Genomic DNA, 13938 nt, shown 5'->3' on the forward strand with positions numbered 1-13938 from the left:
TTTCATGCTCACATGGATTTATTAGTTGTGCGGGCATTGAAGTCCCATTATTAGAACTTATTAACAAGGATGCCTTGGTTTGGACTAACATTGCTCAAATCGCTTTTGAAACCCTCTTATGTTAGGGAGCTTTGTGCAATTACCATAGTTGTTAAAAAGTGTATGACATATTTATTTAGAAAGAAATTTATCACCTAATCAGATCAGAGACGTTCGGGGGAGCTCGTGACCTGAGTAATTCAAATTCTAGAGTAACAATTTTACTTGGACAAAACTCTTGGAATTTCATATCTGGAAGGGCAAATAAACATATTTTTCTAAGTGCAAAGGAGTTGGACATGAGTAAAGATCCTCTCAATTTCTCAAAACAAATGGAGATATCCATTAATATAGTTTTAATGTATAAATGTGTAATTAATGTCACAACTTTTAAAAATTACGTGCAAATATATTTTTTATTTACATTAAAACTATAGTAATGGACACTTTCATTTCTTTTGAGAAATGGAGAGGATCCTTACTCGTTGGACATCTTGCAGAACCCTTCTTCAACCATCACTGATCAAGAGGGTGAGTTTGGGTTACAAAGGTATATATGAAATAGCAAACAATTGTGATCTTGAAGTCAACAAAAGGGATATTTCCAAGTAATAAGGCACTAAATAACCTTTCCACATTTCATTTATTTTCTCTTTCAAGAGAATTAAAAAATCACTGTTTCTGTCCTCTAAGTAAATTATGTATATACAAAAAGAAAACAGTAAATCAATGCTAACCATCATTTTAGTAAAAATCCTAATTTTTCCTCTTTTTATGGGGGTGTCTCCCTTTCTCCAAATAGCCGCACCAAAAAACTGATTAATAGTTTTGTTATACTAATGGAGCACATCACAGCCTGCTACACGAACTCACCAGTCCAATACAATACTTCGAGAAAGGTATAGTTTATCAATGTATTCTATAACTGGAAGTGAGGCACTAATGTACCTTCTCATCTTCTTTTCCGCTGTTTGCTCTGCAACAACATTTATATTAAATAAAAGCTTAGGTCTATGTAAGATGAAGAAGGATTGAAACAATAAGATAACATCTAAATGGTAATGTGAATGGTCCCCAATTTGCTTAAGACTAAAATCCTTTGTTTTTTGTTCAGAAAAGAGTTCACATTTGTTTCACACCACAAATAAAGTAGATAATTTTTTTTGGCCCAATGAAACAATTCAACAACAACAATAACAACCAAGCCTTATCAGCTACATGGATCAACTTCCGCAGTAATATTTTATCCAGAACCATGCTTCTATCCAAATAGTTAATCTCGAGATTTTTTTAATAACTTTTCTTATAGTTTTTTTAGGTTTTCCTCAAAATATATATTAACCATCTAGTTGTTCACATGTTAGAATTAGGATGACATCTTAAACTAAGATGTCGACTATGTCTCCTCACATGTTAGTATTAAGGTTGATTTATGCTTCTTATATTGCAATGCCAATTTGAATAAGAGCAACCAACATAATACGTTATATGTATAATTTGATATCTACTGAACATAACAAAAAATGCAAGTTACCTGTTTCATTGAGCTTCACAAACAATTGGTCTCTCGTTGGAAGTGTATACATCCCAGCATATACAGCCGTTCTGACTGTCCAAGAGTGATACGGCGCACAAACCTCTCCATATGCTGTTGAAGCCACTCCTTTCAGAGAACTATCACTGAAAATGTTAAAAAAAAACTACTATCTCAGCAACTTAAAGCAACCACCTTCAACAGAAAAGTAAACAAAAAACATGGATAATTCATCAAAAGACAAGAAAAGATACATCATACATGTATAAACAGAATTCCTTACCTTGTTGACAAAAGCTGTTCGAATATCGCTCTAACGAGATCAAGACCCTGCCGAACTCTGCGTAGATTACGCGAATAGCTTCCTGAAGTTTTCACCGTGTCATTAGCCACATCATGGTCAATTATATCTTGTAGCATCTCATACTTCTTTGATGCTTCCACTAGTCCATGTAGCTGATCATAACAATCATCATTAGAAGAAAAACCCAAAAAAAAACATAATAAACTATTACTAGTTGAAAATTTTCAAAATCAAACAAAACATGATAATGTCCTCATTACTAAGCTGTTGATATCTCCAACAACCTTAATTTGGTTGCATCACATCAGACATATATAAGTACTCCTAACAATTAACCTATGAAGCACAAAAACCGAAAATACTACACAGACACCGATAATAACTTGAAAAAATTAATTAATTAAACATAATTACAATTGACAAGGTCAGTTTTAGACACGGACACAATTTTTTCCAGACATATTTGAATATTATACTCCACAATATTAGGATCAAAGCTTTACGATGATCAACATCATTCAACCATAAAATTAATACATCACAATTACGATGGATTAGATGAATGATATATAAATACCTTGGAAACGTATTCCATTTCAGCGAATTTGAAAGCAAGACCAAGACAACGAAAAAGAACGGTAACAAGAGAAGCGATTTCGCAGAAAGTATCCAATCGAATATGATCGGAGGAACCGTTCTTAAAATCCTTAACCTTTTCGACGAGCTCTTCAAAAGCGTCGGCTATGGCAGAAAGAGGCGACGCAATCGCTGAATCCGAAGGTTCCATAACGGATTCAAAACTGACCATCGTTTATGATCACCGCAACATCGTGATCTTTTTTTTCTTTGTTTCTATTTATGAGAAAAAGGAAAAGTGTGAAAGGTTGAAAGAGTCGTATAATGATGAATTTGGGGAAAGCGTGTTGGAGAAGAAATAATAAATGGAGTTTTTTTTGTTTCTGGGAAAGTTGATGAGTGATTTTGTATAGGAAGGTTCCCTATGAATACGGTGTGTTTATGGTTGGAAACGGTAAAGGGTTTGTGGTTCAACCTTCGTATCTTTTCGTTAAAGCCCATTTTCTCTAGTTGGTTGGGTTGGGCCTGAAGTCATCTTGCCTATTAACCATGTTCAATTTAAAAAAAAAAAATTATATTCATACAAGTTGATAGAATATGTTGGAAAATATATAAATTCAACATTTTTAAACTGAAAAGGATAATATGTGAATAAACTCGTAACATTCAAGTTAATAGTGTAAAATAATAAAACATTTACAAATGTGACAAATCAAAGTAACTGAAATACAAATCAATAGGATAAGAAACTATTTTATGATAGAGGTTTAGAGGCATCGGGTGATCAACAAAAAGGGTATCGAAAATGTTTGCACTTCAAGGCTCAAGTGAGTGTTTGAGAGAGGTGGAATTATGCAAGTGTAAACGAGAAGAATACACTTATGTGACTTATAGTCGGTTTATATAGGGGTGATTGTTAAAACTGCATCTTGTGATCTAGGGGTGAAAAACGGCCATGCCCGTCCCATTTAGGCCGCCACGCAAAAGCTCGCGGAAAAAGGGACGGGATGGAGCGGACATTATTGAGGGTGTCGGCCTAAAACCTTGCCCCGCCCCTTAAAAAAGGAGGACGGGGCAATGAGACCCTCTTTATTTCATGAAATAAATATACTTTTATCCTTGTTAGTATTTGGTTTTTGAGGCCATGAGATTGCTATCTTGTCTTTTCCACAAGCATAGCTTGAATCACAAGTAAGATTATCAAAATTGAAATATAAGTTTATTGATTAAAATCAAGAAGAATATATGATTTGAATCATGAGCTGTGTGAAATATGGGAAAAATCTCTGGTGGAATTGATTCAAATCATAAAATAGGCATGATTCGAATCACAATCTCACGTGATGCGAATCAAGTACATATATTAATTTGAATCAATTTCCCTTTTTAAACTTCATTTTTCCCCTGCCCAAATTTATTTGAATCATAATTTTCATTTGATTTGAATCAACAAGTTCAAGAGTCCAAATTTGATTTGAATCATGGTTTTCACTTGATTTGAATAATTGCTTCAAAAACCCGTTTTTCACATTTCATATAAATAAATTTTTTCTTTGATGAAAGTGTGTAAGTGTGAGAAACCTATGGTGTGACCCATAGAGACAGTGAGTGTTTTGCTTTGTCTTCTCTTCTTAGTGGGTTCTTCTTTACACCATGATATTTTCTCTTATTCTTTAACAAACAACCTCTTGATTGAAGGAGACTAATGGTGCATTAGATTATCTAATGTTTTGTATGAAGTTTGTTGTTTGTAACAAGTGCAAATATCATTTCTTGAATCCAGTTTGGTATCATTGATATTCATCAAGAAGAGTGTTTCAATATAATCCATGAAAGACTTTGGAGAGATCAAATATCAATTGTCTGTAAGGCAGGATTGGAAGTTGTCCATTCTTGGTGGATTTGAAGAAAGATTGCTCGCAAACAAAGTTAGGAGTTGTCCAATAAATACTTAGCTATGACAATCGCTCAAAATAAGAAATCGGTAGGATTAAAGGGTTGATAGCTACATACGAACATTTATAGCAGAATTATTGTGCATGTGAAGAATCATTGGATTAAGTTGTCCATTGATAGAATCTATAAGCTATGAGTTTTAAAATAGCTTTGATGCAAAACTACTTGTGTAGCCTTGTGATTGACTTGCTTTTGAAACAATCAAATGCTTCTAGAATATCACTTACAATTCATATGGAATGTTTCATTTAGATGCTTCCAAACTCTCTCACTTTAAGTTTTGCTTCTGCGCCTTTTTAAAAAATCTATGATTTCGTACATGAGACCTAAAATGTTTTTGAAATTGTCTAAAAGGGATTTAGTCTACTCAACCACTCCCCCTTTTTAGACCTTTTAATGTCCATATTCTCACCCTAGCAACCTTTGAAAATAAGTGCTTGATTATACACTCCCTTTGGATCGTTGTCGTCTACCATATTCACAAAACTTTTGGAGTCGATTTAACTTAGTCAAAAGACCATCCCTTCATGTCAATTGAGTGTAAGGAAATGAAGGACCTTGTGTTTAAGGGTTCTAGGATTGTTTAAGAGTGCATGGAAATAAGTGTTTAATAGCCAAGGGTGAAGATTCTTGGTTATAGCATAGACGCTTAAGTCAAGTGCATTTTTACTTGCTAAATAAAATAGCATCCAAGAATCTAGTAATTGGTCTTCCAAAAGTGAAGTTTTTAAAAGACAAACTACGTGATGCTTGCCAAATGGGAAACCAAACAAGAGTGTCGTTTAAATCGAAAAAGGTTGTTTCGACATCAAAATCTCTTGAGCTTCTCCATCTAGACTTGTTTAGCCCTTTGAGGATAAGAAGTTTAGGAGGAAACTAATAAGGATTTGTAATTGTTGATGACTATTCTAGATTCAATTGGACGTTATTTTTAGCCCATAAGGATGAAACATTTGAGACTTTTGTTAATTTTGCTAAGACTGTCCAAAATGTTTTTGACTTGAAAATCATCACTATCTGTAGTGATCATGGTGGTGAATTCGTTAATCATCAATTTCAAAAAATTTGCACATAAAATGTGATTGCTCATAACTTCTCATGTTCTAGGACTCCACAACAAAACGGTGTTTTAGAGCGTAAAATTTGTGTTTTGGAAGAATTGGCAAGGACTATGATAAGTGAGATGAGCTAACCTAAGTACTTTTGGGCTGATGGGATTAACACTGCATGCCATGTCTTAAACAGAGTTATCAAATGATCCATCCTAGGAAAGACACTTCAAGAGTTACTTAAAGGTAGAAAATCAAATATTTCATTTTTTCGTGTTTTCAATTACAAATGCTTTATTTTAAATAACAGAAAGGACAACCTTGATAAATTTGATGCTAAGTCTAATGAAGGGGTATTCTTAGGGTACTCATCTACGAGTAAGGCTTACAAAGTTTATAATCTTAGAACTGCTTCTGTAGAAGAATATATTCATGTTGCATTTGATGAGACCTTGCTCCAAAAGTTAGGAAAAGGTATTGGTTTTAATGTTTTAGGTGTGATAATGGAAAGATTGATTGATGACGAAACTCCCGAAGAGGATCCTACATCAAAAGAAGATGATGACATTATCGATGATAAAGAGGAAAGCTTACATGAAGATGAAAAACACGAGACTTCCAACCAGTTGCCTCAAGATTAGACAATCGCAAAGGATCATTTGTTAGATCAAATTCTTGGAGACATCATTCTTAAATTATAATCTATTTTTAAAAAGTTTTTATGGTGGTGGTGCAAGGAAAATAGGAAGATAAATTGGGTTTAGTGGAATAAAATGTGTAGGCCAATCGAAGAAGGGATTAGGAATTTGAAGGTTAGGAATTTTTAATTCGACTTTATTAGAAAAATGGAAATGAAAAATTAGAGTAGAAAAAAAAAGAATATGGTTATCGGCTTTAGTAAATAGATACGGGTTGAACGTGAAGGTTATGAGCCCGGAAGCAAGAGGAAACTCAAATTGATGGAAAGATTTGTTTTCGTTTGATTTAGGAATGCCGGAAGATTCAAGTGAATATTTTGTGAAGGATGTTTACAAAGGTCTTATGCTTGAAGGTCTTCGCGAGTTTAGGAATCCTTGGTTGAAAATTTAGAATAAAGTGATTCCCACAAAGGTATCTTGTTTGGTTTGGAGGCTGGTTCAGAAAAGAATCGCAACAATGGACAATATAATTAAAAGGGGTCTAGCGTTGCAGGAGCAGGATAGTTGAGTAGGTGGTTGTGAGAGTAAGGTGGTTGTGAGAGTAAGGAGACGATATTCCATCTTCTTTTTTTCGAGTGTAATTGTGTTGCAGGTGTTTGGAGTAGCATGTGCAAGTGACTAGGCGTTTCATCAATTCTGCACAATGATGGGTGGCAGCACATGATTCAGTTCAAAAATTCGCTCGGAGGTGGAAAATCGACGTCTTTAAAGCTTCTTGTATTGTGGTGCACGTGCATTTGGTGTATATGGAAGTCTAGGAACCATAAAATCTTTCGAAATGAAGAGATTCAGATTGTAAAGGTGATAGAGGAAGCAAAAGTTTACTTTAGATATGGCTTAAGATAAAATCAAAGTTGATTAAGGATGATTTTGCTCTATGGTGTTTAAATCCTAAGGCTTATTTGGGCTTAGTGGCAGCTTAATTATATGTTGTGTTGGGTCAAATTTGCCGAGGTTTGTGGTTGCTGGCTTTTTCCCGCAATATCGAATGCTTCGTCTTAATTGAAATGTTGTGGTTTTTTGCTACTGTCGAAGTTTATATTACGGTTGTTTTCTGTTTTCAGTCTTTTGTTGGTTTATGCCGAAGAATTTTTTTTCTGTGTGATTTTCTAATGGCGTGATTGTGTGCCGTGAGTTTGTATATTAGCTGGAGATATTTTGTAGTTTGGCTGGCCCTGTGTTTTGTGGTGGTTGTTGGGTGGTAGGTGTTATGCTAGAACCTGTTTTAGGTGTTATCTTCATATTATGTATTTGTTTTGTGGTGGATTTTAGCTGTTGGGGTTGTTCTGGTTTTGGCTCGATTTGGTTGTGTATTGTAAGGGTTGTTGTGTATTGTAAGGGTTGTTGTGACAATATATCACGGTAGCTTTTGGTGCTCTTGCCCAGCATTTCTTGTGCTGGTTTGACTTTCTTTTTTATGGAATTTTTCGTTGCTTAAAAAAAAAATCTAATTAATTAGATAACAAATTTAGCTTTAGTCCTCTAACTTACGGTACTTGTAACTTATTAGCAAGATTGAACTCTAAATGATTTACTTTAAAACAAAATTTCATTTTTAATTCTTTAACTCGTTATCTTCAACCACGAAAACCTGTAGAATAATTTAACTTAACCAACCCTTACTCGTCTTTCATACTTAACCAAAACTTCAGAATGAGGCATGTCATTATTTAAGTAAAACATGTATAACAATAAATCCAAATCATATCAAATTAATTACAATGAATTTCAATACTAGCTAATTCAGACTTTCAAATATTAATGAATTCAAATACAACACATTAAATGAATTCAAATACAACACATTAAATGAATTCAAATACGAGGCATTTAACGAATTCCAAAATGATATGAAATTCTTTTCAACCAAATTTGTTTGGATTGACTAATTTAAACTACATAAATTTTGAGATTTTTGGAGAATTTATAAAAACAATTTATAACATTTTACAAAAGCTTTTTTTCACGAGTAAATAAACAATTTATCCATACAAGGCACACTCAAATAGACTTCAGAATAAAAAAGATGCACAGTTACACTTGATAAAAGGATGCACAAAACCAATAATAGAGAAGCTAAGCAACGACTATGTATGTATATTGTATATGACTACTGAAAAGGATCCCTCGATGGGGAGAAAATGGTAAAAATAAGGGCGGCAATGAGAAGGTAAAAACACCCTTGTCCAAAGTCAACTTCAAATTATCTTTATAAAGCATTACCTCATTAAACACCAAGTATAAAATTTTAAAAAAAGGTCCCTCGAGAGAAAAGATAACGAAAAATAATTTGGAAATTATTCAGAAAGAGATCATTGTTCGTCAAACTCATGCATGTGGTCTAAAAGGTAGTTGGCCGCCAATTCCTCATTTTTGTTACAAGCGAAGTACACCTCCAATACAATAGCACGGTCGAAACCCATTGCTTCAAGCTGCAACAGAAAAAACATATCACCATTTGCAGAAACTATAAAATACAGCGGAAAGGCTAATTAACCCTGTGTACTTATAGCTTTATAGGTGGTGACAAGAAAATGACATATATCGATTAATGCATCTTATAGTGAAGAAGCCAAACTTACACGTTCAATAGCTTGGCGCTCCTCGGGTGTGACTGTTACTGCTTGGGGCATACCACCAGCCATTTGTCCCAGTAGGTTCCTAAAGCATATCGAAAGCCAAAAAGTAAGCCAATGGACATTATTGAAATGTAAAAAGGATAACAAGATCACCCACTACAAGAAACAATCAAAAATGAATTTGCAAAGAGCCTTAATAGATAAATCTTACCCTTCGGCACCTTCCATGGGTTCGTTAATCAGGCGAAGAAAGTCAGCCTGATGATCCCGAATCAATCTCATAAGATGAGGATTTTGTTTGCCAAGTTCTTGTAGCATGGGCTGCAGCAATAACAAGAATCAAGGGGAATCCACAAGAGAAAATAGGATATAATATGCTACTAAGGTGAAGAAGAAAACCTGCAGTATTTGTGGGTTTGCCTGCACCATAGCTCGCAGAGCTTGGAACTGAAATGAAAATGAAAAAATATGATTAATCTATTTATAACATACCTATAAAGTAATAAATTCAGAGCAAATGACAACAGAGAGAGAAAAATAATACTTGCTGACTGTTGCGTAGAAAATCCAGAGAGCCAGCACCGGCGGCACCAGCACCAATATTTGGGAGACCCTGTAACATAGAGTTAAGTATACCACCCTCAAGAAATTTCATTTTTAAGTTTAAAAAACAGCAATTGTTACCTGGGGAAAGAGGTCTAGAGGATTAGCATTAGGTCCACTCGATGTAACCGGAGCAGGCTGTGCTGCTTGTGGAGCTGCAGCTGCAGCAGCAGGACTCGCAGGCTGCGCAATTGCAGGCACTTGGGATACTGCTGGAGCTTCAGCTTGTTCAGGAATACCCTAAATTATGAATTATATTTTTAATAACATACAAGACGCAACAACCTTTGCAAAATATGTAAGTATCATCAAGAAATAACAGGAATCTTAAACTGGCAACTGAAATATATAGCAAGATACTAATACTAAGACACTCAACATCTAAAATCTACTTACCGAATACAAATATTCAACAGCTCTCTCGGGGTTGTTGAAGGCAGCTCGGAGAGCACGGATAACAGTATCCCTATCCCAGCTTCCTCCACCCATATCTAGGATTTGCTGAACTGTTTCCTCCAAGTTGCTACCAGCAACCAGATTGGATGCCGCCTGCCCATAGACATCAGAACCTTCCCTGCTTGAAAACATTTTTTTAAGCAACAGAGTTTAATGGAAGAATCAAGATAATTGTCGAACTTCCACTTACAATATACAAAAATTACAGGAGCAATAAAGACCAAATTCCAAACATTGAAGTAAACAGAATACTCACGTAGCAGTTGCTGAAGATATAGGAGCAGGAGTAGGAGCTGGAGAAGGTGCAGCAACAGATGCAGGTCTGTCATGTTGAAATGAAGCTTCAGAGTTTAAATAAAACATAATATGTATAGATAGTTGAAACAAAACTTATCTAAACAATTCAAGAAAATGTCATGTAAAACAAGTCACTCACTGTGTGACAACTGCAGCTGGAGCTTGAGGTGATACAGACACTGTGGGGGTTGAAGTAGGAGCAGAACTCGCCTGTGGGGCCTGCAGTGTATAGATAATTGTCAGATACTATTTTCAGTTGCTGGACTATCTTTCTTACAACAACCCAGAAAGTATAATAATAAAAATGATGATAACATGAACAATATTCATAACACGGCAAACTTAACTCACCTTTGCTGGAGGAGCATTTGAAGCAGTAGACCCTTCACCAGATTTAGTCTTATTCTGCCACATTTTAAGAAAATATTTCTAGTTTAGTACTGAATAAATGAATATAATAAGTATTGAGATGAAAAGGTAATAATGATTTCTCATTGATTTAGGTTGCAACATAAAGTTATATTATGCTGGATGAATACTAACTATGCACATCGGGGTTTCATCATCCAATCATGTCTAAATAGAGAAAACCACAGACCCATAGGTCATGGGGGAAACCAGAGTTATCAATCCCGGATAACGGACCGGAGCGGACGACCCCAAAAATGGGATAGCGGGATAACCCCTGTTTAATTATTTTTTTAACAAATTAAATAAATAATAACTATAAAAATAAATCAAAGAAATAACTCAATAATACAACAATACCATTAAAAGATTCATAAACCAAACTATCAAAACAGAAGGTTTAGTAAAAAATTCTTAATTCAACATCAACAAGTCTTAAATGTAATCAAAGCATCGCATCTCAATATTCAAATCTTAGAGTACTATTATACTAAGAATTAAAATTCAAAATATTATTCTTCTTCTTCTTCAAACAAAGCAACCTTGCATTAATTTAAAGAATCAGATGCTGAAGCTGACAATAAAACAGAGGAATATATTGATTTAGATAATTTACACTGGATGAAGAAGAAAAGAAGAATAGAGGAAGAAGAAGAAAAAGAAAGGTACGAAGATGGCGGCGATGGCTTGCCCTTCAAATGGAATCAAATGCGAGAGAGGAGAAGTACAGAGGCGAACACAAGAGAGGAGAAGAACAGAGTCACAGGAGAGGAGGAGAAGAACAGAGTCACAGGAGAGAAGAAGAAGAAGAAGAAGAAGAAGAAGAACAGAGTCGCGAGAGAGGAAATGAAATTTAGGGCAAATGAACAAAAATTTAAGGATATTTTGGGGATTTTGCAAAAAAAAAAAAAAACAGGTTGGACCAGGAAGCCACTCCGCTTTGCAATCCGTGGTTGCTCAAAGAGAAGCCGCAATTGAAAAAGGCCCCGCGATCTGCAATTTCATAGCGGTCAGTCCACTCTCCCAGGATAGTGCCGCTATCAACCAGGATTGATAACTCTGGGAAACTGCAAATTATGATAGATCTTAACCACTCCAAATGAAATTCCACACACCAACCAACCAAAACTCAAAAACAATAAAAATTGTGCAAAGAAGAAGCTCGTAAAGTTCAAAAACCATGTTTGCAACAAAATAATGGAAGTTTTGGTAAGTTCAAAATTAATGCAGTTTTCCAAAACGAAAAATGCGATAAATGAAAGGTTTACCTTTGAAAGCATAATTACAAGGAAACTATTTTCAGCTACTTTATTTTCCTCCAAGGTGGAGCCATCCTTCAAAACTTTCCCTTGATGAATAAGCATTTGCTGTGCAGCAGGATAGACATCTACACCCTGAACAGTTTCTATATTTTTCTTCACATCAGAAATCTGAAGAGAATATTCACAATTAATTAGTACAACTAATATAGCAAAAAAGAAACTATTGTGCTCCAATATAGCAAAAAAACAATTGTGGTTCAGAATATACACAACAGGGTAGAAAGATATTCATAAAACCCACATAACTAACAGATCAAACACTTACAGCTTGCTGTGTATAATTCCACATTTGAGTGGGCTAAAGTATTAACGAAAAATTCAGCTATTAATATGCAATCTTGAAAGATTCAGAAAATAAACAATGCCCCAATGGTATGAGAGCACAGTGTCACTTTTGACAGTCCATTAACTAATAATGACAATTTATTGATGCAGGTATTAATTAGTATTAGCATATGCGCTCAATTATTGAAATTCTCATGGATAGAATAGCACATAAGTTGTCCCGTTAAGCCACCTCAGTTGGTAGCTGTGCAGGGACATCAAAGTCAAACCACGCCAGACTGCAGAGGCGCGGGTTCGAACCCGCGACATCCCTCTTTTTCACCATTTAAGTGTGAAATTCCAGCCAGGCAGCCACTGACCTACTTGACCCCCAAAAAAAAAAATAGCACATAACTTAGACCTAGTATTTATGCAGTAAGCAAGTGGGATGTCGCAGGTTCGAACCCGCACCTCTTCAACTTATATCCCAGCACATTTACCAACTGAGCTGGCTTGCTTAACGGGACAGAGATTTTGCTTATAGCATAATCAAATTCGATATTCTTATGAAGTAATAACTTAAACAATCAATGTGGAACTGATTCAAAATCATTACCAATAATCCGAAACCTAACAAATTTCCCACAAGGTCACAATCCATTGATGCATCATTAATTTCACAGCATATTCTATACACCACATCTAAATCATCACTTATAAAACCTGAATTTCAAATTCAACTATCAAAAAACTCAAATCGATAGCAAAAGTCGATGATTAACCAAACAGGTAAAACACTAAACCCTAATTCACAATCAAATTCAGTGATCTCGCACATCGTAAGTATCACAAATCAAACAACAAAGCGCAATTCAAGAAACGAAAATTCACAACAAAAAGAAGGAGTTTGGGGAAAACCGTGTCCTGTGGCGTGACTTCGATTTCGAAGTGAGTTCCTTTCAGAGTCTTCACGAAAACCTTCATCTTCGTTACTGCTTCAAGAATCTTCGATCGCCGCAACGAAGAGGTGCGAAATTCGCGACGGCGCGGTAGGGATTCGGAGACCGAAACGACGACGGATGAAAGAAAGAAAACGAGAGTGACCCCAAAATCTTTCTTCTCTCTATGATTTGAAACAAGATATACTCGAAATATGCTCGTTTGTGTTGGCAGTAGTTGAGTTGTGAACTTCACGCGTTAATTATTGGATTGGATTAACGCGCCGCTTGGATGTTTTCTTTTAATTTTTTTGTGTTGATCTACATGGTTTGATCGGGAAGTGGGCCTAACGTGTAAGGATGAGAGATGGGGTTAGTTTTGAATGTTAAAAGTGGAGAGTTAGCTAGATTTTGTGTCTATCGACTGGGTATGGATTTTCTCCGATTACATTATGTTCTACTGATGTTTTAGGTCGTGTTTTTTTATTATGGCGGAGTTGAATTTTCTCTGATAACATTATGTTATTCTGAAATCTTTTTCGAACTAACAATTTTGCTATGGCGGAGTTGAATTCTGTCTGATAACATTATGTTATAGTGACATATCTGTCGAGCTAACAATTTGGCTATGGCAGTTTGAGATTCTCGTTGATGACATTATATTGTTTTTGAAGTATTTGACGAGCAGACTTTTAGGTTATAGTTGATTTGAATTCTTATCAACGACAACATGTTGTTGAATCTCGAATTCTTGAGTTTTTCGTCAAAAACACTTTTGATCAAAAAATGTTTGTGAGTCATGAAGTTATAAGCAAAGTGTGAGTATTCGCCTCCTCTCACTTTTATGTTTGTGTTGATTTTTTCTCATACTAGTATTGTCAGGCTAAATTGTCAATGAGGCTTCAGAACTAAATC

General features: G+C 35.2%; 2 protein-coding genes across 2 annotated transcripts; both read right to left on the minus strand.

Annotated features, from left to right (window-relative positions):
• Positions 1-640: 640 nt before the first annotated feature.
• Positions 641-2883, minus strand: LOC131609932 (ACD11 homolog protein-like). The gene is made up of 4 exons (XM_058881768.1): positions 2455-2883; positions 1857-2029; positions 1574-1719; positions 641-1015 (listed from the first exon to the last, which is right to left on the minus strand). Exons 1-4 carry the CDS (start codon positions 2683-2685, stop codon positions 909-911), a joined length of 657 nt encoding a protein of 218 aa, XP_058737751.1. The 5' UTR covers positions 2686-2883; the 3' UTR covers positions 641-908.
• Positions 2884-8196: 5313 nt separating this feature from the next.
• LOC131642631 (ubiquitin receptor RAD23c-like) lies at positions 8197-13252 on the minus strand. Its single transcript, XM_058912858.1, has 12 exons — positions 13004-13252; positions 11768-11929; positions 10443-10496; positions 10231-10310; positions 10051-10116; positions 9735-9912; positions 9420-9578; positions 9280-9348; positions 9135-9182; positions 8947-9056; positions 8739-8817; positions 8197-8588 (listed from the first exon to the last, which is right to left on the minus strand). The coding sequence occupies exons 1-12, from the start codon at positions 13067-13069 to the stop codon at positions 8469-8471; spliced, it is 1191 nt and encodes a 396-aa protein (XP_058768841.1). The 5' UTR covers positions 13070-13252; the 3' UTR covers positions 8197-8468.
• Positions 13253-13938: the final 686 nt, after the last annotated feature.

The sequence above is a fragment of the Vicia villosa genome, linkage group LG1, assembly GCF_029867415.1.
Source record: "Vicia villosa cultivar HV-30 ecotype Madison, WI linkage group LG1, Vvil1.0, whole genome shotgun sequence".
Taxonomy (NCBI): domain Eukaryota; kingdom Viridiplantae; phylum Streptophyta; class Magnoliopsida; order Fabales; family Fabaceae; genus Vicia; species Vicia villosa.

Bases quoted from the DNA above. Each gene is read 5' to 3' on its own strand.
- LOC131642631 (XM_058912858.1), bottom strand. From the start codon at position 13,069: ATGAAGGTTTTCGTGAAGACTCTGAAAGGAACTCACTTCGAAATCGAA. The intron at 11,930-13,003 runs GTTTTCCCCAAA...TATTCTCTTCAG, and splicing joins AAGTCACGCCACAGGACACG to ATTTCTGATGTGAAGAAAAA. The intron at 8,818-8,946 runs GTAAGATTTATC...GATATGCTTTAG, and splicing joins CCCATGGAAGGTGCCGAAGG to GAACCTACTGGGACAAATGG.
- LOC131609932 (XM_058881768.1), bottom strand. From the start codon at position 2,685: ATGGTCAGTTTTGAATCCGTTATGGAACCTTCGGATTCAGCGATTGCG. The intron at 2,030-2,454 runs GTATTTATATAT...TGTTATGATCAG, and splicing joins AAATGGAATACGTTTCCAAG to CTACATGGACTAGTGGAAGC. The intron at 1,016-1,573 runs GTAACTTGCATT...ATGTTGTTGCAG, and splicing joins TGTGAAGCTCAATGAAACAG to AGCAAACAGCGGAAAAGAAG.